Below are 27,831 nucleotides of genomic sequence, written 5' to 3' on the forward strand. Positions count from 1 at the left end.
GTAGTGTGTTCAGTTTTGGCCCCTCACTGCAGGAAAGACATCATGACCCTGGAGCATGTCCAGAGAAGGGCAGCGAAGCTGGTGAGGGGTCTGGAGCACAGGCCTTATGAGGAGTGGCTGAGGGATTTGGAGTTGTTGAGTCTGGAGAAGCGGAGGCTCAGGGGAGACCTTATCGCTCTCTATAACTACCTGAAGGGAGGTTGTAGTGAGCTGGGGGTCAGCCTCTTCTCTCTTGTAACTAGTGATAGGATAAGAGGGAATGGCCTCAAGTTGCACCAGGGGAGATTCAGGCTGGGCATTAGGAAATACTGTGTTTCTAAAAGAGTGGTCAGTCGCTGAAATGGGCTGCCCAGGGAGGTGGTGGAGCCAACAACCCTGGAGGTGTTTAAGGAACGTTTAGACGTATTGAGAGACATGGTTAAGTGAGAACAATTGGTGATAGGTGGATGGTTGGACTGGATGATCTTGGAGGTCTTTTCCAACCTTGGTGATTCTGTGATGCTATGATTTCACCTTCTCCTGCAGTAGTTTCTGCAGCTCGTTGTGTAGGACTCTATACAGCAGCCTTCCATCTCCAGTGCCTTCCCACAATATGACAGGAACCCACAGTGAACATGGCACATTTCTTCTCAATCTTTGATATTGGTGTTCAAAGAACATTTAGACGTTGTGTTGAGGGACATGGTTTAGTGGGAACTATTGGTCATAGGTGGACGGTTGGACTAGGTATCTTGTAGGTATTTTCCAACCTTAGTGATTGTATGATTCTATAAGTACAAGGTGTTGCATTTGGGTAGGCACAATCTCAGATATGTGCACAGACTGGGAGAAGAACTCCTTGACAGCAGCCCTGTAGAGAAGGACTTGGGGGTTCTGGTAGATGAAAGACTTAGCATGATCCAGTCCCCCTCTGCTCTGCCCTCATGAGCCCCACCTGCAGTACCGTGTAAAGGCCTGGGCCCCCAGCACAAGAGGGATGTGGAGCTGCTGGGGCTGGTCCAGAGGAGGGCCATGAAGGTGCTCAGAGGGCTGGAGTACCTCTCCTATGAAGAAAGGTTGAGGGAGTTGGGCTTGTTCATTCTGGAGAAGAGGACATCTCATTGCGGCCTTCCAGTACCTGAAGGGAACTTATAGGGGGGAGAATTGATTTTTACAGTCTGATAGATAGGACAAGGGGAATGGCTTTAAACTAAAAGAGGGGAGATTTAGGTTAGATGTCAGGAGAAAATTGCAGTAAAGCACTGGCACAGATTTTCCAGAGCAGTTGTGGGTTCCCCATCCCTGGAGGCACTCCAGGCTGGGTTGGATGGGGCCCTGGGCAGCCTGAGCTGGCGGGGGGCAACCAGCCCATGGCAGGGGCTGGGTGGGCTTTGAGGTCTCCTCCAACCTAAGCCATTCTATGATTCTATGAAATGACACCAGATTGCATGGGAGGCTGCCAGGGCTGGCCCCATGACTGAGTCAGGGCTGGGCTACTTGATTAACTGTCGCCATTACTCTAAGCCCATGCCCCATGTGATGGCTGCACTTCACTGGTTTCAGGGTGGTGCCCTCCAGCCCTCACCTGTCAACCCCTAGCTGCTTCCATGTGGACACCACAGTGGGACATCCCACCCAGGGCCCAGCACCCACATGAGTAGCACGGTGCAGTGCAACTTCCCAAACCCACATCCACGGGTGTCATGGCTTGAGTTCAGCTGCGGCTTCAGAGGGTGTGGGCGGTGGCAAAGTGCTGGCCACCCTGGGGACACTGTGCCCATGTCACACTGCTGCCTGCATCCCTACCACCTGTGCCCATTGTCCCCCCTTGTAGAACTGGAGAATGGGTGCCAGGACAGGGGTGCCTGCTCCTCGCCAAGAAACGAGCCGTTCACCCTCATTGGCCATAACCACAATAACCACATCCTGATCCAAACAGGCAAAGAACAAAAACAGCTGTGAAAGCCGTCATGCTTCCTTAAAGGCTGCTTTTATTGCTGTGACCTACTGGCATTGCTCGTTAAGCTTATACAATGAGCTGCCTACAAGCTTTCTTTCCAAGGCTGGGAAATTTGGTGTTACTGTATTGCTGGTTGACTCCACTATTTTCTTTTCTTCTTACTTTTCAAGCACATCAGTTAAAATTGTATCTTAAAGAGTCAGCTTTTGGAAAGGTCCATATGGACACGTCTGTAGGCTGGGGTGGTTTTGGTTACTTCGGGTTCCAGAGAGAAGTCATTTTATCCACTGTTTGTGGAGAAATGATTCCCAGGGCTGACTCAGCCACCGGGTTCCTCCTGTCTTCTGCCTTGCTTGACACCCTTATCTGAGACTTGCCAACAAACCCACCTTGGTGCAGATCCCTACAAGATACAACACTGAGCTCAGTGATCCTTGTGGGTCCCTTCCAACTCAGGATATTCTGTGATTCTATGACTCTAAAGGTCAATGGTAATGGCAGTGTTGTAGGTTCTGTTCTGCTGGATTAAGCCTGTCCGCGTGTAAATGAGCTGTACCTGAGCAGCCAAAGTGAACTCAGCAGCCTGGTGGGAAGGCATACCTTGATGTGCAGCCGATTCCCAGAAAAAAGGCCAAGTAAACACAGGGCCAGGAATTTCCTACAGAAGAGGAGCCAGGAAGGGCCAGCCAGGCACGGCTGCTGTCACAGAGTAGGGAGTGAGCAGCAGGAGCACAAGGGCTGGAAAATCCATCAGGAAATGAACCTCGGCATGTGGTCCCTCATGGAAGTGTAATGCCGGTGGGTCTGCAGAGCGGTGGCAACAAGTTTGCACGGGGCTGGCACTGAGATGGCACTGGGGTGGCTGTGCAGGGCAGTGCTCAGCATCATGAGCAGGGATCAGTTTTGTAATCGGAGCTCAGAAGCGAGGTCAAAGGGAAAGAGAAACTGACCACTGCAGCCAATTTCCATTTTTCCCTTACAAGAAAAAGGGAATGCTTTCCGGCATGCGGGTCACCATGAGGGCATAGTGTGATGACCACAGAAATAAAACACTTATTTTAACAGACCCCTTGAATGTTGCTAAGGAACATATAAGAAAATGCAGTGCAAAGCAAGTTACATCAGCCACCCCAGTCAGCAACAACCGTAACAGAAGGGGAAGTATGAAAATACACAAAGAAAGTGTCTGCAAAACCCCAGGACAATTGTGATATTCAACAGGAATAAAGTATGACATCCAAGATATTCAGGGAATGTTTGTTTTTCCATAAACAAGTTCATTTCATCCAACAAAAGCCAACTGGTTAAAACAACAGCAAACCTGCACGACAGCCCTGAGCAAAAGGAGCCCAGGTGCAGGCAGGACATGGCTGGGCTTTGTGTCCTTTGCTGCCTTCTGCAGTGCCGGGCAGGCCCTGGGGCAGGTCCAAGCCCTCAGGTCTGCAGCAGGCACCCTGGGCCTGGCTGCACACAGGACCGAGCTGTAGGGAACACATGCTGTGCGCCTGCAAGCCCTTGCGGTCTGGACCCAGAGTGGTGTGCATGATGGAGCCAGGTGAGGAGGAATGGGATGGAGCCTGGGTGTTCCCATTCCCAGAAGGGGGATAATGATGTCAGGCACCATGTGTACGGTCGTGCTGTGGTCAACAGACCGCAGAAAAGTGACTTCCAAAAAAGGGGTTTTCCCCAGCCTAGCATCCTGCTGCCAGCTTCCTTGAAAGGTTCTGCACAAACATGAGCCGTCAGCAAGGAGGGACAGTTTCAGCACACTATTTTGGGAATCTATCTGCAGCTAAGAACTGCAAATGTGGACTCACCCAGATTGCATAACACCTGGACAGAGTGAGCGCTGGGAGCAATAAAAAGGCGAGGGAGCGTGTGATAGAGGAGAGTCCTGCAAGGAGCACACCCGGCTGTCCACCTGCTGCAGAGATGGTGCACGCAACCTCCTCCCTGCTGCTGCTCAGCCTGGCTCTGCTGGCTCCCTGCCTTTCTGCCAAACAGGTAAGGGGATGGGGCTGGGAGCGGGTGCCCCTAGGTGCCCACTCCTGCCTCCTGCCCGGCACTGAGACTCTCTGCTGCACCACAGTGCTTGCTGACTGGGAAATGGACCAATGACCTGGGCTCCAACATGACCATTGGGGCAGTGAACAACAGGGGCGAGTTCATGGGCAGCTATCTCACAGCTGTAACTGCCACATCAAATGAGATCAGAGTGTCACCACTGCAGGGGACCCTAAACAACATCAACAAGAAGAGCCAGCCCACCTTCGGCTTCACTGTCAATTGGAAGTTTTCAGGTGCTTCTCTCCCAGCTCTCTGCAATGTCCCTGCTCCTCTGCTGCCCTTCCCTGAGACATCCCCTTTGCTCTCCTACCCTTCCCCACGATGTCTCCAATGCTCTCATGCACTTCAACACGATGTCCCCAGTGCTCTCCCATGCTTTCCTGTGGTGTCCCCGACAATCTCTCACCCTCTCTTGTGGCGTCCCTGATGATTTCCTGCCCATCCCTGCCATCCCTTCGATGATCCCCTGCCTCCCATGCCCCCGGTGCAGCTCCGTTCCCCGCTGTGTCCCCAGCAGTTCCATCCCTGCTGCCAGAGCTGCTGGGCTGCTGCCACCTCCTGGTCCCCGGAGGTGCTGTGGCTGTTCCCAGAGGGCAGGGACAGCTTGGATGAGTTGCCCACAGGCCACAGGGACCACGGCTCTGGGACTGCCCTGCACTGCGTGGGGCTCATGACCCCGATCTTCTCATCTGCCCCTTTCCAACAGAGTCCACCACTGTCTTCACGGGCCAGTGTTTTGTGGACAAGAATGGGAAGGAGGTCCTGAAGACCATGTGGCTGCTGCGGTCAAATGTTGATGACATTGGTGATGACTGGAAAGCCACCAGGTGAGCCCAGGGCAGAGGCACACAGTCCCAGGCACTGACCCGGTGGCTGTGCACTTCTCACTTTACTTTTCCCCTCTGTCCACACAGGGTCGGCAACAACATCTTCACTCGCCTGCGCACACTGAAGGAGTGAGGGTGGCCCCATGAGCCCCACGCCAGCAACAATGCCAGAGAGCCAACACTGCTCGTGATATTCTTCCCAATAAAGCTTTGCTTCAGACCCACTCTGTCTCTTGCCATGTCCCTTTGCGCTGCACTCCTGGCTCCCATGTCCTCCCGTCACATCCCAGTTCCTCTCCCCCTCCTGTCCCCTCTGCCATGTCCCACACCCCGTGGCGTGACAGTCCCAGCAATGTCACGCGTGTCACCACAGCCCCGGTGCCACCGCAGGCGCTGCTGATGGCACTCAGTGCCTTTGAGACTGGTCACACTTGGGAAGCGGGTTGGGAAGGAAGCTTAGGAAGTAAACGGGGAAGAGAAGACGGGCCGTATCGCCTACCGAGTGCAGGAGCTGTGTGTGCAGCGGCACACAGTGCACACAGGGTGGGCTCTGGTCCCCGCAGCGGGCAAGGAAAGCAGCTGTCAGGGACGGCTCCGCCAGGAGCCTGCAGCAATTGCACGCTCCTCCTGCTCCTCTGCCTTACAGGAACAAAATGTGAGCCTCTTTGACTGAAGGGCTCATTCCTGGCATTTTTATCATTGCTGCCCTTCATCCTGCAGTGAGAGGCCCAGGCTGCATTTCCTTCCTCCTGATGGCTTAGAGCCACTTGCTGGGGCACAGAAGTGAGAGCACATAAAGCAAGGAGAAAAAACAGCAGCACTAGGGCAGGAGGGGCTAAGAGTGCAGAGCAGCCAGCCCTAAAGCCACCCCAGTTTTACCCAGTACAGCTGTGGCCTCCAAAATCCCCCAGTCTCTCCACCTCAGTCTCAGTCTCTTCCTGCACAGAAGGGTTGTTCTGGCTGTTGTGGCCAGCACCCCATGCCAGCAGTGCCAGGTCCAGTGCTTTTTAAGAAGAGCCCCATGCTCCTGGCCCAGCACCAGTTCTGGTGTTCACTCCCAGCTCTGCTGGCAGCACCGCCTGCTTCGATTTTGGATCACTCAAAGGGATTTGGGGTAGTGCTGGGCCAGCGCCAGGGACTGCAGGTGGCATCAGTGCCATTACACATCCTGGCTTTGACTTGTAAAAAAGCACAAGGTCAGGCCAAGGCTCCTACACCACCCTGCCACTGCGCAGGGCTCCTGGGGGAGGAGGTGCACTGGCTCCCAGGGTGAGCATGGCTGCCTTCCCGGGGCCAGGCTGAGGGGCTCTGAGCTAACAGGATGAGCTGCCTCATCCTGTTAGAAGCATGCTATTGTCTGTTCTGAGACACAGCCCAGGCATGAGCCACCCTTCTTCACTCTTTCTCCTCCACAAACGCATCTGGCATACACTTTGACTACTCATCCATCTGCATCCATCCACAAGGACCTTCTCATGCCACAAGCACGTGCTGCTTGCCTCTCTGGGTTCCTGCACCCCAAGCCCTGTGCAGGGCTCAGCTGCCTGAGCTCCACATCTACAGGTACCTCTGTGGATCCAGTGATCCCACCCAACTCCAGTATGCAGCCCTGATCTAGCAACCATCACCTTCCCAGCAGGCAGGGCCCTCCCCCTGCCCTCCAGCAATGGGGCTGTTGCACCACTCCAGCATCACAGCCTTCCTGCAGTTGTGCAGTTCCTCCTTATGAGAGCAGAGGTGGGGGCAGACAGCAGTTACTCGTGCTTCCTACAAGGGAAGCTGCGCAGTTCCGCTGTGGTAACAGCATTTCTGTGTGGCAGTGCTGTGAGCTGCCACTCCCTGAGCACTGCCATTGTGCATGTGTGCTGGCAACATAAATTTGTCCTGATTTATTTTGCATGCCCCTGGCCTCTGCTGGGCTGGGGAGCAGGGCTCCTGCACTCAGGGTACTTTCACAATGCTCCCAACCCCTTGCACAGCCCCCAACCTCCACCAGTCAAGGCCAGCCCCAGATTGAAAAGACCGTGGAGTGCACAGTTGCACAGAGGGCAATGTTTTATTTTCCCATCATTAACAAGGAAATGTCATCTGCTTAGATCTGAAGTAGAACAAGGAGATATGCTCAACAGGTACCACTCAACTGTATTCCCGGAAGAACACAAAGCCTCAGTGCAAAGTGCTTCTGCTCAGCCTCACAGAGCAACGAGAGCCAGCTAAAAGCCTCACTGGTCAGTGCAGCAAAGCTCAAGCTCACAGCACAGCTCTGAACCCCACATGCAGAAGAGAAAACCTTCAGAATAAGAGGCTCTGCTTCTCTCAGCTCTCTGCTGCTGTTGGTAGTCTTGCAGAAAGCTTTCTCATCTCCCCAAAGGGCAGAAGCCCAGCTCCCAGAGCTTCAGGAGCAGAGCAGCTCAGGCCTCTGTGATGGAAACTGGCACACATAGCTTGGAAAGAATTCCCCATGACCTCCTTTAGCTACGCCAAAAGCTGTGCCCATAGCTCAATAGTGAGCAAGAACAGGGGAAGTGCAGGGTCTGCTGCAAGGGCAAGACCACTCCCTGTCCCGGCACTGAAGATCAGCATCACACTGAGAAATCAGAAATCACCGTAGGACTAAAAAGAAGCAACAAGGGACAGGTACTTGTGGCCAACAGACATAGTAGGAAGCGCAGGACCAAGCCTGTTCACCTCCATCCGGGCAGGGAAGAAGCGAGGCAGCAGCATTCATCAGCAGCAGCCTGCAGGTACTCACACCTCAGGCCCACTTGCTTTCAATCTCCAGACCAGAGCCCTTCCCCAGTAAGAGCGAAGGCTTACCCAAGACTGCAGGGAACAAAGCTCCAAGAGTTTCCTACCTCATCTTGGATAGGCTCCTGTTACAGATGTACAGAGCAGAGTGTAGAAATAGATCATCTCTAAAATGATTCCTCTCTGTCAAACCCTCTGAGCTGCCAGCAATCACAAGATGATACAAAAGCATTTGCTTTTACAGATTATCCATTAATACAGTTCTGGCTGACCCTCCCCAGCAGGGTGCCCAGCCTCACCCTGTCAGGCAGCAAGGAGGGGATGGTCACATCTCGTCGGTGCGGTGCTGCTGGATGACAACGCTGGTGGTGCGCTCCACCCACTCCTGACTCTCATCTTTCCATGTCGCCAGCACTTCCGAGTGCAAGGTGCCTCTCTGGGAGTGCTGCTCCTGCGGCTGGGGACGGCCCAGCTCAGAGCCCGCTGTCACCGGAGGGTCAAAGGATGAGTTGCTGTTGAATGCAGATCTTGGATCAGGCTTGGGTGGACTCTGCCCCTCTTCCCGTGACTGATTGAGGCTGCCCAACAGCGACGTGTCTTCAGGCTCCGGGCTGAGCCTCTCCAGTGCAACTTCCTCCTGCACAGCAGGTGCTGCCTGCCAGACCTTGTTTGGGAACTCACGAATCTGCCGTGACAGCACTGCAAAAGAGGAAGAGTCAGCTTCAACATTCCCACTCTGAGAGCAGGATGCATCAAACTCTCACAGTCCTGCAAGACACTGTAGAACCTGTGAGATAAGCGCAAACCATTCAGCTGGGGCTGCCTCCTCCCAGTGAGGCAGGGAAAGAACGCTGCATGGCTGCCAGTGCAGTACAGCCTGGGTTGCAAGCAGCAGTGGATCTCTGCAGTTCTGGTATTACCTCTACCCCTGGGTTAGAGGGAGAAAGAATCTGGACACAGGCTAGGAAAGGGAAAGTAAACCAATGCTGATCTCAGGCAAGGGGCACTTGAGTTGGAAGCGCCCCAAAGTTTAGGCTGACTCTGTGGGAAGTGCTCTGTTCTTGCGGACAACATTTTCCCTGGAATCATGTTTGGGGAATCTCACCTCTGAACTCTGGCTGTGGCCCTCTGCTGCCGAACGAGTAGAGGCTGGGTGAGAGAATGAGGCAGAAGGAAAGGACGAGGACCTGGAAACAAAGAATAGCAAAGCCCTCAGCAAAAGACGTGAATAGGCATTATTAGCTGCAATAAATGCTTGTCTGCCAAGCTTATGGGGACAGCAGAGATCCCTCCACCACAAACACTAGGGCTGAAGACACTCACCATGATGCAGGTGCTTGCTGTGGTAGTTTTGGTGGTGGACTGTCTCACCAAGGCCTGCAGTTTTCGCAGCTGCTCCAGCAGAGACCTGCAGGACAGCAAACAGGGCAGATTAATGCAGCAGCTGAGGCATGAACTCTGCTCTCCTCCTTCACAGCCCATGACAGAATACAATCCCTGCAGAGGAACAACCTTCCCCACCACATCTCCTGCCATGTAGAACAACAAGAACTCACATGTTCTGCTTCTGCAGCAGTTGCACCTTCTTCTGCAGCTCATGGTTTTGGGCTGTGCAAGCTGCCACCCTGCCCAGGACAGAAGAACAGTGAGGGAAAAAAAAATAGAGAGGTTTTAATTTGTTAGACAACAGCAGGGACTTCACTGGCATCCCTTCTCATGAGATCAGCCACCACCTCTGGGTGGCTGGGGAAGATTAAAGCACTTCTGGAGTCTGTCAGGCATCAAGTGGGGCAAAGCCCAGAGACATGGGGCATGGGGAGAAAGAAGGGGAGGAGGGGACGGAGTCTTTGCTGAGTCCCTCAGAGAAGCACCATACTAATATATATGGATGCTTGCTCGTGGCAGCACAGCAGCACCATAGTTCAGGGATACCAGTCTGTACTGCAAAATAGCCTGACATGGAGAAGATGCTGGACCCAGTAGGCCAGTATCTGGCTCAGATTGAGCAGGCTCTGGGCCTTCTCCAAGCACAAGAGAGCAGGCAGGCTATGCTCCAAACTTCTGAGCCCCCTACAGGGTCTGCTTATTTTCTGCCCAACAGTGGCAAGACCTCCGCAGTAGCACGGCACAGCTGCTGTGTGCCCATACCTGCTCTCCAGGCCATCAACATAGATCTTCTTCCTGCGACGACTATCCTGGGCTGACTGCTTGTTCCGGATCTTCCGACGCACTTTCTTCAGAAGTCGTTCTTCAGCCTGCAAGAACCATTTCTCATTAGCAGCCAGCCCTGGACAATGGTAATCCAGCCCTTACAAACCCTGTGTAGCACTCAGCCCTGCTTAGAGAAGCAGAAAGCAATGTACTTTCGTCCTCTGTCCCTCTCATACCATTGGACGTACTACACAGGTTGCACAGCAAACTCTGGCCTGCTGATAAGATTGGCAGTTTCACAGTGTACCAGAGGAGTGGGTTGCACTGAAGGGAGATGGAAAGCACACAACTCAGGAGGCACCAAGCATGCAGAAAGATAAAAGGCTGATAGTCCTGGTGGTGTAACTGCCTCCTGCAAGCAGTTGCAAGTGAGAGATCAAGAGCAGCTAGATCTTGCTGCTCTTCTTACCTGCCTGACCAGCAAACCCTGTGCTGTGCACAAGGGACCACCCGGCCTCGAAGGGAGGAGCAGGAGAGCATGTTGCCCCACCACCAAGGCATTGTCCTGCATTTTCAATACTGAAGGGTTTAGGGAATCCAACTCTGCTTGAAAATGACAGGCTGCAGTGAGGACTCACTTTGGTCAGTGGCAGACAGGTTGGTAAGGAAACACCATCCTTCTCCAGAAGCTGCCTCTCCTCCTCAGTCAGGACAAGCTCTGGGAAGTTAGACTGAAAAAAAAAACCACAAGAAAAACACATCTGTTGAGAATACAAAGTAAAGGGAGTCCATTCCTAGGTAGAGAAGGTGTGCAGAAAGCTTTCAGAACCAGGATCAGCTCTCCCAAAGTAGTACCACACTTCCCCAGAGTAGCCATGCCCAGAGAGAAAGGGAGACGTGAGCAAAAGCAAACACAGTGCCCAGCAGTACACACTTCCTGAGGCACAACACTCAGTACCTGCATGGGGGCTCCAGGTATAAGCTGGGATCCAGCATCCACAGCAACAGTGATTGGAAAACTGCAGCTCTGTTCCAGCGTCTCATTTGTGCCTTCCAAACACATCCACGTCTCTGGGAAATAAAGGCAGAGTCAAGGCCTGGACCTCAATAAAGCTGCACAAAAAGCTCACCAGCCACATTTGAGTAGCATGACATCACAGTTTTACGGCAGTGGAAAGCCACCATGCTCATCTTTCTCCAACATTACTTTGTGCCCCTACATCAAATCTCTACACCAGGCACAGCACTGCCTGCAGCTAGGACAGAAGGATCCCACACATCACTCACCGAGGTCAATGGAAACATCTCCTTCTGCCATGTCAGACCTCACACTTTCCAGTGCTGGCCAATCTTGATGGAGGGAATAGTTGTGGTCAAACTGCACAACGTCTGAGCTCTGAGGGCTGCTGGCAACATCGCTGCCAGAGCTATGGAATGGGTTCTGATCCTCAGAAGTGCTGCTGTCACTGTCAGCAGGCAAACAGCCCTGCAGCGGGCACGGCTCATCCTCACAGGGGCTCAGCAGGGAGTTGATGAAGCTGTCCATCTCCTTGTCCAGGAGCTGCGGAGAAAGACCTCCAGCTAAGCAGGAGCCAGCCCTCCTGCCAGCACCCGGCACCGGCTCCCGCACAACTCACCTCGAGCTCCGGCAGAGCCCAGTCCCCCAGCAGCAGGCCGTCCCCCGCGGGGCTCCCCGCCGCCGGCGCGTCATCGTTGAGCAGGAACTCGAGCAGGTCCCCGTCCGGCAGCGCGGCCAGAGGCTCGGGGCCCGCCATCGGAGCCGGGAAGCGCCCGGCCCCAGCGGGAAGGCGCCACGAAGGTTAAGAGCGAAGGGGGAAGGGCGAAGCCGGGCCTGGGCGGCGGCGGGCGCCGTGCGGGGGAGGCGGGAGGGCGAGGGGCGGGCCGGGCCGCGCCGGGCCTCTACGGCCGGGCAGCGCGAGGAGAGAGAACGGGCGGGCAGGCAGGGGCCGGCCGGGCCACAGACACGTTCCGTGCGCAGCGCAGCCGCTCCGGGGAGCGCGAGGCCGCCGTAGGAGCGCCGGTCCGGTCCGGTCCGCTCCACCCGCACCGAAGGGCCCACGGCCGCGTCCACGCACCGCGCCCAGCGCCCCGCGGTGCCGTCACCGCCGCCCGGCAGCCCCCGCGCGAGCCCCCGCCCCCACGTGACGCAGGGAGCGCGGGCTGCCATTGGCCCGCGGCACGTGGGCGGCGGGCGCGCGCGGGCGTGGCGGCGGCGGCGGTGGATCCGTGCCGCGCGGCCCCGGGGCGCGGGCGGGGGTGGGCGGGGACCGGGGGCCGGGCCGGGCCGCTCCGCTCTGCTCCGCTCCGCCCGGCGGCGGCGTCGCGCCGTGCCCGGCGCATGCGCGGCGGGGGGCGGTGGGGCGGGAAGCGGGCGGTGCCGCCGCGCTGCCGCACAGCCTCGGCGGGCCCCGGCGCGCTGCTCGGCCGCGCTCAGGTACGGCACCGGGAGCGGGCGGCGCGGCCCCGCCACCGCGGGGTGACGCTGAACGGGAAACGGGGGGAGGGGAGGCCGCTGGAAGCGGAGCGCGGCGGCGCCGCGGTGGCACGCGGCCGTGGGGTGGGGGCTGCGGCCGCGAGGCCGGCGGGGCGCGGGGGGAGCGCCGCACGGAGCCCCCGCGTGCAGCGGAGCCGTGCGGGGCGAAGCGCGCCCCACCCCGGCGCGGCCGCCGCCCCTCGGGCGCTCCGTGCAGGAGGAGCGCGGCCGCATCCTGTTCCCCGCACCTACGGGGTGGCCGCGGTTCCGTGTGGGGCGCGCGGCGGTCGTTCCCCAGAGCGGAGCCCCCGCCCGGCCCCGGAGCTCCGTGCCCCTGCCCGGCCCCGGGGCCGCCTCGCTTCCCGCCCCATATTTGGAAGCGGTGCCGCGGGGCCGGAACACCCCGTGCGGGCCGGCGGGCGTGGGTGCGGCAGCGCTGCGGGGCTGCATTTCAGCGTGAGTGGGGGCGTGGGAGAGTTGGAGCATCCCCTGTCCACGCCATCACGTTAGGATGCGGGTGGGGAAGGTGGGGCGCGGCGTGCGGCTCCGTGCTGTAGGGAGCCGTCCCGCTGCCGTTCACCGGGGGTGAAGTCAGCGGCGATGCTGTCAGCCCGCTGCCCCCCGGCGCCCATCCCCGGCGGGCAGGAACGGGCCGCGGCCGCCGGCGAGGAGGAAGCGGCGTGAATCAGCCGCGCTGCGTGGGGCTGAGTCACCGCGTCTCGGAGCTGCCCGCCCGGGAGCCGCGGTGCTGCGGGGTGTGCGGGGCCGGCGCTGCGCCTCTGGGTTAAAACATTAACTTCTGCACTCGGGGGAGGAGGGGGAAAGCGTCGGGGCGTGAGACCTCACCGCGCTGCGCTTTCTGAGATTAAAAAGGAAAAAAAACAAAACGAAACACACACACACACACACACGCACGAAAAAAAAAAAAAAAACCAGAACAAAGCAGTTAAAGTCCTTCCAGTGCTCCACCGTGCCGCGGTGTGGGGTGCTCCCCGCAGGAACAGAAGGGCTGCGGGAACTTCCTGCTGCTGCCTCTTCCCCCGGGCTGAGAGCGGTGAATTCGGTTCCTTCGGGAAAGCTCTGCGGCCGCTGGACGCGTGCCACCGGCGTGCAGTGCAGGCTGCCTGCAGGCACAGCCCGTGCGGCGGAACCCGGCTGGGCTCCACTTTGTTTTCTTTTTTTCTCTCTTTTTTTCTTTTTTATAAGTATAAAACTTTCTCTGTACCCGTGCTCACAGCAGCGCTGCTCTGAAGCCAGGAGATATAAATACAGCAGCGACGTCATGGGGTGGAAAATCGCCCTGTGCTCTGGGGATGGCGGCGGAGGCGTCGTGGGGAAGGGAAGAGAAATGCAGAAGTGCCCGCAGCCGCTGCACCGCTGCTGTGCTGGCTTATCTGCCTCGCCTACCAGCAAGCACTGCTGACTTGTTTGCTTTCCCTGGAGGGCGGCCAGCGCTGAAAATTGGTGCGCATTCATCACATCGTTTGGCTTTTTGTTTTTTTTTCACCTCCTAGTGCGGCAGCCTGGGGCTGGCCGTCCACTTCTTGCACTTTGCCTGGTCCGTGCCCGCAGTGGCACCATCACAGCGCAGCCCTTGTGCCAGTGCGGTCTCTGCACCAGTGCCTTGGGAACACGGCACTGCTGTCATCAGCGCACAGCCCCACATCTCCTGCTTCCTGCCGCCCCGGTGCCTCCGCAGAGCTCACAGAAGGGCTCTCGCTGCCCTTTGATGCCCAACTGCGCATGCTCCCATTCCCTGCGCCTGACCCGTGTTCTGTCCCCACGCGTACCCCCAGTGCGGAAATCCAACCAGGTCTTGCCCTTGCGACCCACGGCGCTGCCATGGGGTTGTGGGAGGAGGCAGCCGGACGGACCTGCAGCCCTCGCTCCGTGTATCACCCTCACGTTTTTGTGGGGCTGCTCTAAATAGCACAGACCACTTCTGCTTTATGCACTGGTGGGGAGCAGAGCGCAAAGCATTTCCTCAGAACGTGGAAAAAGCAACGAGCCTCCGGCTTCTGCGTGGTTTAAGCGCCTTGCACAGCGTTATTTGGAGCACAGCATTATTTGGGGCTCTGCTCTCAGCCAGACACGGGGTGATAGCCACGTGCGGCTGCCGGCGGCCCTGCAGAGCCAGGGCTGCCCCTGACCGGCTGCAGTTTCCCCTCCAGCACATCCTGCAGCTGGGGGCCGAGTTCACCAATTTTGCAGAAATTCACGAGTGGGGCCGGGCCGCTCAGGTGGCCGGGTGCAACATCCCGTGTTTTCTTTGCAGGGTTGTCCTGCTTTGGGACAGAGTTTTAATTTTTTCGTCCGCCTCTGCGCTCCTCTTCCTCCCCGCTCCTTGACCCTGCCCTGCAGGCAGCAGCGGGGGGAGGGATGGAAAGGGCTCAGCGCTCCGCTCCGGGGTATTTTTAGGTTTAGGGAAGAGGACGATCCCCGTCCCGCCGGCCGCAGCCGCCGCGCCCGCTCCATCCCCGCAAATCCCTTGCGGCCCCTTAAGGCTCCCGGCCGTGGGGCTGCGGGGCGGCTGCGTGCGGGGCCGTCCCGCTCGCGTTGCATTCCTCGTCGGCGGGGGCCGAGGGCCTCCGACGGGGCTCCTGCGCTGCATTGCCGAACGGCTCAGGAATGCGCAGCTGGAGCGGCTCCACGCGCTGGTGGAGGCGGCACCGCGCTCCTCCCGAGCAGAGCCCTGTGGCCGCCGGGATCCGGCGCGGAGGAAGCCCCAGAGCCCCCCGGAGTGGGTTGCTTTGAGCTGGGTGCTGCCCCAGTCCCCGTCTCCTCGAGCAGCGCCTTGCGCGCTTCCTGGGGTCACCACCGGGCTCCCTGCTGGACCCCGATAGTGGGGTCGGACCCTGCACCACGTGAGGTCTTTCCTCTTGCGGTTTCTTTGCCACAGTTTTAATTAAAGCCCCTTCCGTCGCACAGTGCTGCCTTATCTCAGCGCACTGCCAACGCGCATTTCCTCTGCGCTGCGGGTGACAGCTGTGCATGAGCACAACACGCTCAGGGGTGCTGGGCGCACCATGAGGGCACAGCAGCCCCAGGGCTCTGCATAAGGGGGCCAGGCTGGGCGCTCCATCTGAAGCCCTTCTATCCATACTCCTCCACCACCATCGCGTGCTCCTGGGTTGGGATCCGAGCTCTGAGCTCTGCTCCCCTACCACATCCAAGGCACCTGCAGTGGGGTGAGCACCAGCACTTCCCACCCAGTGTGGGGTCCCGGCACCTGGCGGTGGGGTCTGACGCGTCGTGTCCTCAGCAGGTGACGCAGGAGTGGGGATAGTCCGGCCGCCACCATGGTTGCCCTCTCGCTGAAGATCAGCATTGGCAATGTGGTGAAGACGATGCAGTTTGAGCCCTCCACCATGGTGTACGACGCCTGCCGCATGATCCGGGAGCGCGTACCCGAGGCACAGATGGGACAGCGTAAGTGTGCGGTCTGAGGCTCGTCCCCTGCCCTCTGCAAGCATGTTTCTGCTTCCCCAGCTGCACCTCCTTTTTCCTCTTCTGGCAGCCCTGGAATTGCCCTCGTTGCTTCTCACCTGCCTGGGGTGGGCGGACTTTAAGCACCCGTAATTTCAGCACGCTTGTGCAGCTTTGGACAAGCCCATCTCATTTCAGGCTGTGCTCGCTGCTTGTCCCCCTGAAATACATATATAATGACACTTCACAGCTTCCCTTTGCTGCTCTGTCCCCACAAGAGCTGGGTTTCTGCACCCACAGGGTGCTTTCTGGGTGCTCCATGGCAAGGGGAGAGGTTGGTTCAAGGCACCCTGCATGCCCTGGGCAAAGAAGTTTGATTCTGAACCTGGGAAGCTTTGTGCAAAATGAGGGCTTTGCTGGAGCATCCAGCTGGCATTCAGTGGTGTTTTCTTGCTGGAAAGTGTCAGTGCACCACGGCTGATTTTGGAAGTCTGTAGGCAGAATCACAGAATTGTAGGGGTTGGAAGGGACCTCTGCAGATAATCTGGTCCAACCCCTTGCTAAGCAGGTTCCCTGTGGTAGACCTTCCCTAGCACGGAGGGATGCAGGTACTGCTCTGCAGCAGCTGCAGGGTTTGCTCTGATAGAGCTGTTTCTAGCGAGCCTTGGTTCTAGCGAGGTGTACAGGCTCCCAGACATGAAGGCAGCGCTTGTGCCGTGTAGAGCAGCACAAAAAGGCTCCAAGAGGAGCAGACTTCACCTGAGCCTAGGGGCTGTCACCTGGTAAGGTCACTTGCTTGAAAATAAGTGAATACATGAGAACAGGCAATAGTTCCTGCAGCCCAAAAAGTGCTGCCCGTGATCTGATCCTGGCTTCCCATCATCATGCAGAGAGTCTTAGAAAAATTCCTCCCAGAAACCCGGGAAGAATTTTGGGGACTTGGAGGGGGGATAGGAAAAATGCATTGGAAATGAAGTATGTGTCCACCTCTGTGAGCCCTTTCCCTGCCTCCTGTCTCCTACGTGCCTGCACAAAGCTGGCCAAGGCTCAGTGGGCTCCAACAGCTGCGGTGCTCCCAGCGGGTGTTCCTGCACCATATAAGTTAACTTTTCCTTTCTTGGGGAACATATATCCCTCCCTGGCGGCCCACTGCAGGGCCGTGACGTGCCACCGCCGTGCTGAGCTTTGTCAGCTCTAATATCTCCCTGCTGCCGTCAGACTCAAAATTAAGTGGGTGACAAAGCACCTCGGGATGCTGAGCTGTGTCCCAGTGGTTCCCAAGGACGGGCACCCCCAGCTCCAGGAGGTGGGAGGAGGAGGGGGGGGAAGGCAGCGACATCTGGGAGCAGCAGATTCCTGGCGCAGCAGAGGAAATGCCTTCTCGCTCTGCACAGCCATGGCTTTCGGTTTCGGAGGGGACAGGGTGTTTACGCGGATCCACAGCCATTGCATTTCCTGTCCCTGGGTCCGCGCCAGGCTGCTCGTAAAGTGCGAGGAGAGAGCCTTAAAGGGAGCTGCTCGGCCCCAGCTCTGCCCATTGCCCTCTGCTCTGCCGGCAGCAGCTGGAGCTCAGCCCTGCTGCAAAGGGATCTGTGGGTCCCTGCGTTTGGGTTGCAGTGTTGGGAACCCCCAAGGCTTTTACCTCATCCCAGCCTCAGAGCTCACCATTTTCTTTTGTTCTTCTTTGTTGCCCTTACCCTGTGACGTTTGTGGGTCCCTCTTGGAGCTGCCCTGCTCCTCTTCCAGGATGCCATTACAGTTCCATCTGAGCACACCCTGCCCATGTTTCCCAGCAAACCCCCCTGAGCCTGCTTTCCTAACAAAGAGAGGAGTCCTGAGCTGCTGGGACAGGTGTTGCCCAATTCCCTGCCTTTTGCCTGGGTTTTGTGGCTGAATGCCACATCCCTGCACACTGTGCCGAGCTCTGGCTCTGCTCTTGCCCTGCCCCAGGAAGTGCCTCTCCCCTCCTGTGCAGGGATCTGAGCGAGCTGCATGGTTCTCGGTGCTTTAGAGTGAGCCTCTTAGAATTGGCTTTGGAAATAGCTTGCTTTTCCAAAAGCCAACAAAGGGCAGCTTCACTGGTTCCCTCCTCTGTTCAGCAGGATCCCCTGCACAGCATGAGCTGGGCAGGCGTGGGGCAGCTCAGGAATTTCCTCCTCCCTGCCTGCTTACCCAACCAGAGGCTGCTGGCAGGGAGCAGAAGGGCTTTTCCCAGGGCAGCACTTCTCCCAACAGCAGTGCCAGGGCTGTCCCTGGGCAGCAGCAGACCCACCCAAGCAGGCAGGATTGCAGAACATCAAAGTTCTGTGCAAATTCACCTTGTAAACCTCCATCACATCGTTCTTCAGTCCCTCGCGGCAAGCAGCTGCCTCCTCTGATCTATCACTTTTGGTGCTCTCTTGGTGTGTTTGCAAACTCTGCCTTGTTCCCTGCACCCTTCCTGGCAATGCTCAGCGCTTCGTCATCATCTTTTGGCTGTTATGTTTCACATCAAACATTTTAGAGAGCTGTCAGCCACCACTCCGAGCTCATCTGTCAGCTGTGACTGCCACTTCCCAGTTAGCACTGTGTGGGCATGCTTCAGATGAGTTTTCCTGCAGACAAACAGATGTAAAACACCCACCCTGCAGTCTATTTGCCAGCTTTTTGCCCACTCAGGCTTTCCCTGGTCTCGTGGCCACTGCAATCAATTCCAGCAGCACGCAGAGGTCCCATGCACATCCCAGTGGCTCCATCCAACCCAGGCAAAACCCCTCTGTGTTTTCCAGCCAACGATTTTGGGCTATTCCTCTCAGATGAAGACCCAAAGAAGGGGATCTGGCTGGAGGCTGGGAAGGCACTGGACTACTACATGCTTCGCAATGGGGTAAGCATCCAGCCAGCACTGTGTGTGCCCCGTGGTCCCGCTGGGGAGGTGGGAGCCAGGGGGATGCGGTGCGATGTGTCCGGTGCTGCTGCTGGAGTTGCACTGGTTGTACCTGCAGGATACTATGGAGTACAAGAAGAAGCAGCGACCCCTGAAGATCCGCATGCTGGATGGGACTGTGAAAACAGTTATGGTTGACGACTCCAAAACCGTCACTGACATGCTGATGACAATATGTGCTCGAATTGGTGAGAGGAGGGGTTGCAACATGGGGCAGGGAGGGATGTGGGATGTCAGGGGAGCAGCACCAGTTCAGTGCTGTGTGCTCCTGCAGGCATCACCAACTACGACGAGTACTCGCTGGTTCGGGAGATCATGGAGGAGAAGAAAGAGGAGGTCACTGGCACCCTTAAGAAGGACAAGACCTTGCTGCGGGATGAGAAGAAGATGGAGAAACTCAAGCAGAAATTGCACACAGATGACGAGTGTACGTGCTGGCAAGAGCTGGGGACAGAGCCATCCCATGCTGAGGGTGATGGGAATGGCAGTGGGGCCATGTGTCTGGCTGTCTGTCCCTGCCTGGCTGTCTGTCCCTGCTCACACTCTGCCATCACCTGCAGTGAACTGGCTGGACCACGGCCGGACCCTGCGCGAGCAAGGCATTGATGACAATGAGACGCTACTGCTGCGACGAAAGTTCTTCTACTCTGACCAGAATGTGGACTCACGAGATCCCGTGCAACTCAACCTGCTCTACGTGCAGGTACAGCACTGCTGCCCTGTAACAACCCATCAGGTGTTTGGTCAGGAGCAGCTATGGGGGCATTTCAGGTGCCCGGTTAGCTCCTCGGTGCCGGCACAGATCCCACCAGATGTGGAAGGGAGCAGCGCAGACCCCAGTGTCTTCTCTTCCCATTTAGGCGCGCGATGACATCCTTAACGGTTCCCACCCCGTCTCATTTGACAAAGCGTGCGAGTTTGCTGGCTACCAGTGCCAGATCCAGTTCGGGCCACACAATGAGCAGAAGCACAAGCCAGGCTTTCTGGAGTGAGTGTCCCAGGGTGTCGCTTTGCGCATGTGCTGAGTTCCATCCCCCAGGGCATCATCATCCCAGAGGGTGGCTCCAAGGGTTTGGGTCCTGGAGTTGTCATTAGTTGCAGTGACCTCTCCCACATCCTTCCTGTTCCCAAAAACACTCTGCAGTGGCGGGGTTTTGTCCAAGGCTCTGTGCTGGGCGTCTTTTTAGGGGAACTCAAATGCTGGCCTTGGGCTGTGCTGTGGGAGCTGATTTTGCTGTCTGTTGGCAGGCTGAAGGACTTCCTGCCCAAGGAGTACATCAAGCAGAAAGGGGAACGCAAGATCTTTATGGTAAGTGCGAGGCTGTGCTGAGATCAGGCTTGTCACTGCTTCTTGCCAAAGGTTTGGGCTGCTTTTGTCCCAGCACATCACAGCCTGGCAGGTGAGGAAGAGGAGCGTGAGGCTGTAGTTGGGCAGATGTGGCAGCTCTGATGTTCCAGAGAGTCAGAGGGATGGTATGGGTGGGCAGTGGAACGCTGCTGGGCAGGGGGAGAGCCTGGAGAGGCTGTGAAGGTGGTGGTGGAAACATGGTGACTGACCTGATGTCCTTTGGTGATTACAGGCCCACAAGAACTGCGGGAACATGAGTGAGATCGAGGCCAAAGTTCGCTACGTGAAGCTGGCCCGCTCCCTCAAGACCTATGGTGTCTCCTTCTTCCTAGTCAAGGTAGAGCAGAAGCTCTCCAGCTCCACCTCTCCTGCTGCCTGGCTGAGTTTTTCCTTTTCCAACGTCTCTTCATCTTTCCCATATCTACCCACAGCTTACCTCTCTGTCCTCATTGCTCTAGCTCTCCCTGTATCCCTGCTATCTGCTTGCCCTTCTTGAATCATGGAATCACTGAGGTTGGAGAAGGTCTCTAAGGTCATCTAGTCCAACCATCAACCCATTATCCCCAGCACGTTCACTAACCACGTCCCTCAGTGCCACATCTCCACGATGACTCCACGTGGGCAGCTTGTGCCAGTGCCTCACCACTGTTTGTGAGAAGAAAGTTTTCCTAATACAGAAGCTGAACCTTCTCTTGTGCAACCTAGGGCCAGTTTAAGACCTTTGTGGCTTTTCATCTGCCCTTCCCTCCCACTCGATTCATGCTTTTCCCAACATCCTTTTCAAGACCTACGCTGTGATTGCCACACGTGGAATTGTGGCCCTAGGGGTGCTTGCTGGCCACACAGCTCTTGGGTGAGCCGCTAACCCCATTATCATGTCCTGCAGGAAAAGATGAAGGGGAAGAACAAGCTGGTGCCACGTCTGCTGGGGATCACCAAGGAGTGCGTGATGCGTGTGGATGAGAAAACCAAGGAAGTGATTCAGGAATGGAGCCTGACCAACATCAAACGCTGGGCAGCCTCGCCCAAGAGCTTCACCTTGGTAGGAGCCACCCCCAGCTCTTAGTCCTCCATGCCCTGCTCCCTGCCTCTCCTGGCCCCAAGAGCTGGCAGACAGAAGCTGGCACAGCACTGGCCACAGTGCTTAGCACATACCAGAGGGGCTCAGGATGTGTGCCGGCATCCTGCCCTGGTGCAACCCTGTACTGTGCCCTTCTAGGATTTTGGAGATTACCAGGATGGCTACTACTCGGTGCAGACAACAGAGGGGGAGCAGATTGCCCAGCTGATAGCTGGCTACATTGACATCATCCTGAAAAAGGCAAGTTCAGGGAAAGGCAGCCTGCTCTTCTCCTGGGAGAGGTGCAAGGTGCTCCTTGGACTTATGGTGCTGCTGGGGACAGGTGGGGACATCCCATGGGCTTGACAGTTCCCCAGCCCAGGCAGCAGCAGGGAGGCTGTGAGGTGTGCATTGACCAATGTATTTTCTCTTTGCCTCAACAGAAAAAGAGCAAAGACCACTTCGGTCTGGAGGGAGATGAGGAGTCCACCATGCTGGAAGACTCAGTGTCTCCAAAGAAGTAAGTCTGTCAGGAGCAAGGCAGCTGCCAAGTGGTGTACCGCGATTCAGCCCCTGGCAGCCCGTGGGCATCCTTCAGCCTTCAGGGCAGCATTGTGGGGAGCAGCTGAATTGCTGGTCCTGGGAGGAGGTTCTCACTGCTGCCCTTTCTGTTCATTCCAGGTCAACCGTCCTGCAGCAGCAGTTTAACCGTGTGGGCAAGGCAGAGCTGGGCTCAGTCGCACTGCCAGCCATCATGCGCACAGGGGCCGGGGGGCCAGAGAACTTCCAGGTGGGGACGATGCCCCAGGCCCAGCTGCAAATCACCAGCGGCCAGATGCACCGAGGGCACATGCCTCCTCTGGTAGGTGTTTCCAGGGTGCGGGGTTCATGCAGACCCATCCCTCTGGCCTGGGGATGCCAGATTGCCATGGGGAGCAGGAGCTCTGCAGTCAGCACCTGCCTAGGGCACTGTCCCAAGCAGCCCCCTCACTCTGTTCTTGCCTTGCAGACTTCAGCACAACAGGCGCTGACAGGTACCATCAACTCCAGCATGCAAGCTGTGAATGCAGCCCAGGCCACACTGGATGACTTTGAGACCTTGCCGCCCCTCGGGCAGGATGCCGTGAGTGCCTGGGGGAAAGGGTGCCAGGCTGCTGGGGCTAGAAGTTTGCTGGTGGGGTGGGTGAGGCAAGGAGAGGTGTCAGCAGCTCACAGGAAGATCTGCTGCCTGAAGAATGAATTTGGGACACTCAGTCTTGGGGCTTCTTCTGTCTTTGCAGCTTTAGGACATGCTGAGGAGTTTTGGGTGGTGGCAGCTCTCCTTGTCTCCTTTCTCTCACATCTCACTTCAGCTCCTCACCACCTCCACCTCCTGACCGTCTTCTCTCCATTTCAGGCTTCCAAAGCATGGCGCAAAAACAAGATGGATGAGTCCAAGCATGAGATCCACTCCCAGGTGGATGCTATCACTGCTGGCACAGCCTCAGTGGTCAACCTCACCGCAGGTAGGGCAGCAGTGGAGCACCTCTCAGCAGAAGGCTTTGGTCTCTCATGTCCAGCCTTTGGCCTTCCTTCCAATACTTAAAGGGAGCATATATACAGGAGGAAAATCAACTTTTCACATGGGCAGACTGTTATGACAAGGAAGAATGGCTTTAAAGTAAAAGGAGATTTAGATTGGATGTCGGGGAAATTTTTCACTGGGACAGCGGTGAGGCGCTGGCACTTCTGTCTAGAGAGCTGTGGTGCCCCATCCCTGGAGCTGCACAAGGCCAGGCTGGATGAGGCCCTGGGCAGCCTGAGGTGATGGGAGCAACCAGCCGACAGCAGGGGGATGGAACGGAGTGGGCTTTAAGGTTGTTTCCAACCCAACCCATTCTGTGATTCTATGGGTTCAATGGGCAGGTTTCTGCCCTCCTGGAGGGAGGCAGTCTGGCTTAGCCAGAGCTGAGTCCAGACTGCTTCTGCTCTGCTTGGAATGCTATCACAGTGCCTGTAGATCACCCAGCATCGCTGCTCCCCATCCTTCCTCTTCTGAGTTCACCTGTCCTCTAAGCCAGGGGTACATTTGTCCAGCCGTGGTTGCAGCCACAAGTGTGCTCCAACTCTCCTGTGCTGACACAGGAGCCAGGAAGTTTCTCATGAATCACGCTAATTTCAGGCACATCTACTCCAGGCACAAGGTTGGGTGCTTCTGGTGTTTCTCCAGGCATCCCCACATCCCTCTCTTTTCTGTGCAGGGGATCCAGCAGACACAGACTACACAGCTGTGGGCTGCGCTGTCACCACCATATCTTCTAACCTGACCGAGATGTCCAAGGGTGTGAAGCTGCTGGCTGCTCTGATGGAGGACGAGGGCGGGAACGGGCGGCAGCTCCTGCAGGCGGCCAAGAACTTGGCCAGTGCTGTCTCAGACTTGCTGAAGACAGCACAGCCCGCCAGTGCTGAGGTGCGAGGGAGCAGGAGGGACTGGGGGGCACTAGGGAGCAGAACCAGGATGGGTGGGAGTCATGGGAGTGGTTTGGTGCAGGGCTTGCCCAAAACGTGATGGTTTTGCCTCTTTTCTTGCAGCCCCGCCAGAATCTCCTGCAGGCTGCTGGCCTTGTGGGCCAGACGAGCGGAGAGCTGCTGCAGCAGATCGGGGAAAGCGACACTGACCCTCGGTTCCAGGTGAGCGGCTCTGGCTGTGTGTGGGGACATGCGCTTGGAAAATCCTTCTGCCCTGCGCAGGAACCCCAGGAGAGGTCCATGCTGAAGCTTGGCCCATGCACAGTGACTGTGCCAGGGGAGTGGACAGGCCAATTCCCATCCCTGCCCTTAGAGCCACTGTCATGTAATGCCTCTTATCTTGTGGATTCCTATGTAGATGCCCGAAAGCCGGCGTGCTTGGATCCTGCCCTCCTCAGACCCAAAGACGGTAAAAGGGGGCTGTAGGCATGGCTTGGTGGTGTCCGCCCCTCTTGGATGTCAGGGCTGCTCCTCTGGGGACAATCAGCTGAACTCTTTGGAGATGGGCTCTGGTGGAAAATCTGCTTTTCTTGTGATCAGCTCTCAGAAGTCCATGCACTCGGGTCAGTGCCCCTGCTGCCACCTCGTGCCTGCGGTGCCTGGCTGCCCAGAGCAGGGAACCGGGACAGCCGAAGCCTTGTGGTTGTTTTTGCTGAGCTGAGCTCTTGCCATGCTGGTTTCCTGCAACCGCTGCTCCCAGCACAGGGGAGGCAGCAGAGGGAACCAGACCTAGTGTGGACCAAAATGTGCTCCTGAAATGAGAGATTTCTGCTCACTGCAGCCACATGGCCTCAATATGATCAGCAAAGCCTGGAGAGAACACCAAGGAGAGCAGAACAGCTAGTGTGGGGATGCAGTGAGACAGAGGCAGCGTGTACAGGAGGAGCTAGCAGGAGGAGTCTGGGGGGCAGCTTCTTCCTGTGGACCCCCGTTGCAGACCAGCCAATCCTGCATGCAACTAGCACAGGGTAGGGTGCAGATCAAGAAATCAAGGCATGATGTGTAGCCTACACCTCCACAACCGGACCCGAGTGTATTTGCTTCCTTCCTCTGGGCTCTTCGTACAGGGTGCCTGCTTCTCTGCCTCAGGCAGCTGCTGTGCTTTTGGGAACTGTGGGCTCCTGAGCTTGGTGCATGTGCTCTCCAGTCTGCTGCCATGTCTGACATGGTGATGGATGGCAGCAGGAATGGCTTTTGCTTGTGGTAGGTGTGGGGACACTGATGTTGCTTGGTGGCCAGAGGCTTTGCTGTAGCAGGGTGCGGCTTTAGAGCTCACTCAGGAGCCTGGTGGTGGTGTGTTTGCCTTGTTTATGCTCTGCAAGCATGCCCTCAGAAGGAAGACAGGGGCCTGGCAGCAGCTTAACTGCTGTCTGCAATGGGAGGGAGCTGTGCATCTTGCCCGAGCTCCGTGCCCCAGGCACTGCTGGTGACAGCCAGCAGTGCAGCATGAGGGTGAATCCCGATGGCTGCAGTGTGCTGGGCATCCTGCCAGGAAGATCCTGCTGCGTGCTGCAGGGCCTCCTAGCAGCATGGGGCCTCACTGCAGGTTCTGGCTGTGGGATGATCAGAAATGCCGCATGGGTTGTCCCTGTGACAACATCATGGGTGGTGCCGCTGAGCTGCTCCAGGCGGTGATTTTGGCCATGGCAGTGTCCTGGTGCTGGGTGATGCTGCAGCACCCAGCCATAGGGATGGGCTGGAGGTGTAGCCAGCCACACACCAGGAATTCAGCGCAAGGCAGGGGTGACGGAAAGGCCCTCTGATCTCATGTTTCCCTGCTGAATATTTCACGAGAGCCGTGCAGGCGGCTGTGCCTGGCTCTGTGGTGGCTCCAGCGCTGACCCTCTCTGTCCCCCCCCAGGACATGCTGATGCAGCTGGCCAAGGCCGTGGCCAGCGCCGCCGCTGCGCTGGTGCTGAAGGCCAAGAACGTGGCTCAGAAAACAGAAGACTCAGCCCTGCAGACGCAGGTGATTGCAGCTGCCACACAGTGTGCCCTCTCCACCTCCCAGCTGGTGGCCTGCACCAAGGTAAGCACCAACCCTCACTCCAGTGCTGCTGGGACTAGAAGTCTGTTTCCTCTGGCCCTGGCTTTTTGGAACATCCTCCTTGGGGGTCAGGGACAGCAGTCATCTGGGTCATGGAATGCTGGATGGAGAGTGGGAGCTGCACGGTGGCAGCACTGCCCAGCTTTTTTTCCTGCCCTGCAGGTGGTGGCTCCCACCATCAGCTCACCGGTGTGCCAGGAGCAGCTGATCGAGGCTGGCAAGCTGGTGGCCAAGTCGGCAGAGGGCTGTGTGGAGGCCTCTAAGGCAGCCACCAGCGATGACCAACTGCTGAAGCAGGTGGGGGTGGCAGCCACTGCCGTCACTCAGGCCCTCAATGACCTGCTGCAGCACATCAAGCAGCACGCCACGGGCGGGCAGCCCATTGGGCGCTACGACCAGGCCACTGACACCATCCTCAACGTCACTGAGAACATATTCAGCTCCATGGGAGATGCAGGTGAGAGTGAGTGGCTGGTGGCACCTGAGGATGCTGGGCTTGAGGGGCACGATGAGATGGAGCAGGCTCTGGAGTCATGCCTTGCTGGGGGCTCATCCTTGGAGCTTGCACCAAGGATGGGAGGCTGGTGCAGCAAAGCAGCAAATCTGGGTAGCTCTCGGGACTTGCTGACAGCCACCCTTCCTTCCTTCCTAGGGGAAATGGTGCGGCAGGCTCGTATTCTGGCCCAGGCCACCTCTGACCTCGTCAACGCCATCAAAGCTGATGCAGAGGGAGAGACGGACCTGGAGAACTCACGCAAGCTGCTGAGCGCAGCCAAAATCCTGGCTGATGCCACCGCCAAGATGGTGGAGGCTGCAAAGGTTGGTGACAAGCGGGAGGAGCCACTGGAGCAAGGGGCATAGCACAGCGACCTCTGGCAGGATGACAGAGGAACTGGGGGTCGTGCCGGGTACGATGGCTCTCTTGCTTTGTCCAGGGGGCTGCTGCCCACCCCGACAGTGAGGAGCAGCAGCAGCGGCTGCGGGAGGCGGCAGAGGGGCTGCGCATGGCCACCAATGCTGCAGCTCAGAACGCCATCAAGAAGAAGTTGGTGCACAAGCTGGAGGTGAGGCTGCGGTTTGGGCTGCAGAGGGGGAAGAGGGACAGTGTTTGAGCAGGAGAAATGTAGTGGGGAGCAGGACCTCGGTCTGTGGCAGAGGGCTCCTGTGCTGAGCTCTCCACGACTGACTCGTGCTTTCCTCCTGGCAGCACGCAGCCAAGCAGGCAGCCGCCTCTGCCACCCAGACCATCGCCGCTGCACAGCATGCCGCTGCCTCCAACAAGAACCCTGCTGCACAACAGCAGCTGGTGCAGAGCTGCAAGGTGAGGGGCGTGGGGGCACAGGCTGGATGTCTGCGGGCCGCTAGGCAAAACAGTGAGAAGAGCTGCTGTGAGAAAGGGAACTTAAAGCCCACCCAGTTCCAACCCCCGTCAGATCAGGCTGCCCAGGGCCCCATCCAACCCGGCCTTGAGCACCTCCAGGGATACGGCATCCACAGCTACTCCTTGTCGCATCACTGCACTCCCTGATAAAGTCACCAGTGGTCAGATTTGTGCATGGCTGAGCTGCCAGTGGTGAGGAGGGCAGCTCCTGCCCTCAGAGCCCGAATGGCTGCAGCCATCAGGGTCTCCACACACTCCATGTACCCTGCAGTGACCCTGCTCTCTCCTGGTCACAGGTGGTGGCGGACCAGATCCCCATGCTGGTGCAGGGCGTGCGAGGAAGCCAATCTCAGCCAGACAGCCCCAGCGCCCAGCTGGCTCTCATCGCCGCCAGCCAGAACTTCCTGCAGGTACCAGCAAACCTGCTGCTGGAAGCAGGCTGCGAGACAACTGTGTGCCATGCCGTGCCTCACGCCTTTCTCTTTTGACAGCCCGGTGGGAAGATGGTTGCCGCAGCCAAGGCCACCGTGCCCACCATCACTGACCAGGCCTCGGCCATGCAGCTCAGCCAGTGCGCCAAGAATCTGGCCGCGGCCCTGGCTGAGCTCCGCACGGCCGCACAGAAGGTGAGGGGCTGGCGGAAGACAGGTGGGCAGGATGGCCCTCCCTGCAGGCTGAGCTCCACATAACGCTGTCCGTCCTTCCACCCACTGCAGGCGCAGGAGGCCTGTGGGCCCCTGGAGATCGACTCAGCACTGGGCCTGGTGCAGAGCCTGGAGAGGGACCTGCAGGAGGCCAAGGCGGCCGCCAGGGATGGCAAGCTGAAACCTCTGCCAGGAGAGACGGTGAGGGCATGTGGGGCAGTGGGCATGGAGGCCTGGGTGAGGCTGAACCCCACTGTGTGGGTCA

General features: G+C 57.6%; 3 protein-coding genes across 6 annotated transcripts in view; 2 read left to right on the forward strand and 1 right to left on the reverse strand.

The window, feature by feature from the left end:
• LOC110389945 (avidin-like) lies at positions 1,419 to 5,057 on the forward strand. The gene is made up of 4 exons (XM_021381061.1): positions 1,419 to 3,943; positions 4,029 to 4,239; positions 4,713 to 4,833; positions 4,921 to 5,057. The coding sequence occupies exons 1-4, from the start codon at positions 3,872 to 3,874 to the stop codon at positions 4,964 to 4,966; spliced, it is 450 nt and encodes a 149-aa protein (XP_021236736.1). The 5' UTR covers positions 1,419 to 3,871; the 3' UTR covers positions 4,967 to 5,057.
• Positions 6,871 to 11,853, reverse strand: CREB3 (cAMP responsive element binding protein 3). Its single transcript, XM_021381060.1, has 9 exons — positions 11,370 to 11,853; positions 11,020 to 11,293; positions 10,691 to 10,803; positions 10,371 to 10,463; positions 9,730 to 9,836; positions 9,138 to 9,206; positions 8,905 to 8,989; positions 8,687 to 8,768; positions 6,871 to 8,280 (listed from the first exon to the last, which is right to left on the reverse strand). The coding sequence occupies exons 1-9, from the start codon at positions 11,505 to 11,507 to the stop codon at positions 7,907 to 7,909; spliced, it is 1,335 nt and encodes a 444-aa protein (XP_021236735.1). The 5' UTR covers positions 11,508 to 11,853; the 3' UTR covers positions 6,871 to 7,906.
• TLN1 (talin 1) overlaps positions 12,072 to 27,831 on the forward strand; it is a 31,072-nt gene continuing 15,312 nt past the window's right edge. The window contains exons 1-26 of one of the 4 annotated variants that reach the window (XM_021380370.1): positions 12,072 to 12,187; positions 15,492 to 15,655; positions 18,421 to 18,518; positions 18,637 to 18,766; positions 18,853 to 19,005; positions 19,139 to 19,281; positions 19,439 to 19,566; positions 19,827 to 19,887; positions 20,159 to 20,263; positions 20,813 to 20,968; positions 21,146 to 21,247; positions 21,430 to 21,506; positions 21,668 to 21,848; positions 21,996 to 22,109; positions 22,383 to 22,491; positions 23,227 to 23,435; positions 23,558 to 23,656; positions 23,853 to 23,903; positions 25,356 to 25,523; positions 25,704 to 25,998; positions 26,194 to 26,360; positions 26,477 to 26,605; positions 26,749 to 26,862; positions 27,219 to 27,332; positions 27,414 to 27,548; positions 27,639 to 27,767. In XM_021380370.1, the coding sequence (XP_021236045.1) occupies positions 15,526 to 15,655; positions 18,421 to 18,518; positions 18,637 to 18,766; positions 18,853 to 19,005; positions 19,139 to 19,281; positions 19,439 to 19,566; positions 19,827 to 19,887; positions 20,159 to 20,263; positions 20,813 to 20,968; positions 21,146 to 21,247; positions 21,430 to 21,506; positions 21,668 to 21,848; positions 21,996 to 22,109; positions 22,383 to 22,491; positions 23,227 to 23,435; positions 23,558 to 23,656; positions 23,853 to 23,903; positions 25,356 to 25,523; positions 25,704 to 25,998; positions 26,194 to 26,360; positions 26,477 to 26,605; positions 26,749 to 26,862; positions 27,219 to 27,332; positions 27,414 to 27,548; positions 27,639 to 27,767 (3,297 nt within the window). In that variant the 5' untranslated portion in view covers positions 12,072 to 12,187; positions 15,492 to 15,525. Of the gene's footprint in view, positions 12,188 to 15,201; positions 15,415 to 15,488; positions 15,656 to 18,420; positions 18,519 to 18,636; positions 18,767 to 18,852; positions 19,006 to 19,138; positions 19,282 to 19,438; positions 19,567 to 19,826; positions 19,888 to 20,158; positions 20,264 to 20,812; positions 20,969 to 21,145; positions 21,248 to 21,429; positions 21,507 to 21,667; positions 21,849 to 21,995; positions 22,110 to 22,382; positions 22,492 to 23,226; positions 23,436 to 23,557; positions 23,657 to 23,852; positions 23,904 to 25,355; positions 25,524 to 25,703; positions 25,999 to 26,193; positions 26,361 to 26,476; positions 26,606 to 26,748; positions 26,863 to 27,218; positions 27,333 to 27,413; positions 27,549 to 27,638; positions 27,768 to 27,831 lie in introns of those variants that run through there. The other 3 variants (XM_021380371.1, XM_021380372.1, XM_021380373.1) reach the window with 3 other exon arrangements.

This window comes from Numida meleagris, chromosome Z (assembly GCF_002078875.1).
Source record: "Numida meleagris isolate 19003 breed g44 Domestic line chromosome Z, NumMel1.0, whole genome shotgun sequence".
NCBI classification, from domain to species: Eukaryota; Metazoa; Chordata; class Aves; order Galliformes; family Numididae; genus Numida; species Numida meleagris.

Coding starts and splice junctions, on each gene's coding strand:
- LOC110389945 (XM_021381061.1), top strand. CDS start 3,872: ATGGTGCACGCAACCTCCTCCCTGCTGCTGCTCAGCCTGGCTCTGCTG. Junction 3,944..4,028: donor CCTGCCTTTCTGCCAAACAG/GTAAGGGGATGG, acceptor GCTGCACCACAG/TGCTTGCTGACTGGGAAATG. Junction 4,240..4,712: donor TGTCAATTGGAAGTTTTCAG/GTGCTTCTCTCC, acceptor CCTTTCCAACAG/AGTCCACCACTGTCTTCACG.
- CREB3 (XM_021381060.1), bottom strand. CDS start 11,507: ATGGCGGGCCCCGAGCCTCTGGCCGCGCTGCCGGACGGGGACCTGCTC. Junction 11,294..11,369: donor GGGCTCTGCCGGAGCTCGAG/GTGAGTTGTGCG, acceptor CTTTCTCCGCAG/CTCCTGGACAAGGAGATGGA. Junction 10,804..11,019: donor AGATGTTTCCATTGACCTCG/GTGAGTGATGTG, acceptor TTTATTTCCCAG/AGACGTGGATGTGTTTGGAA.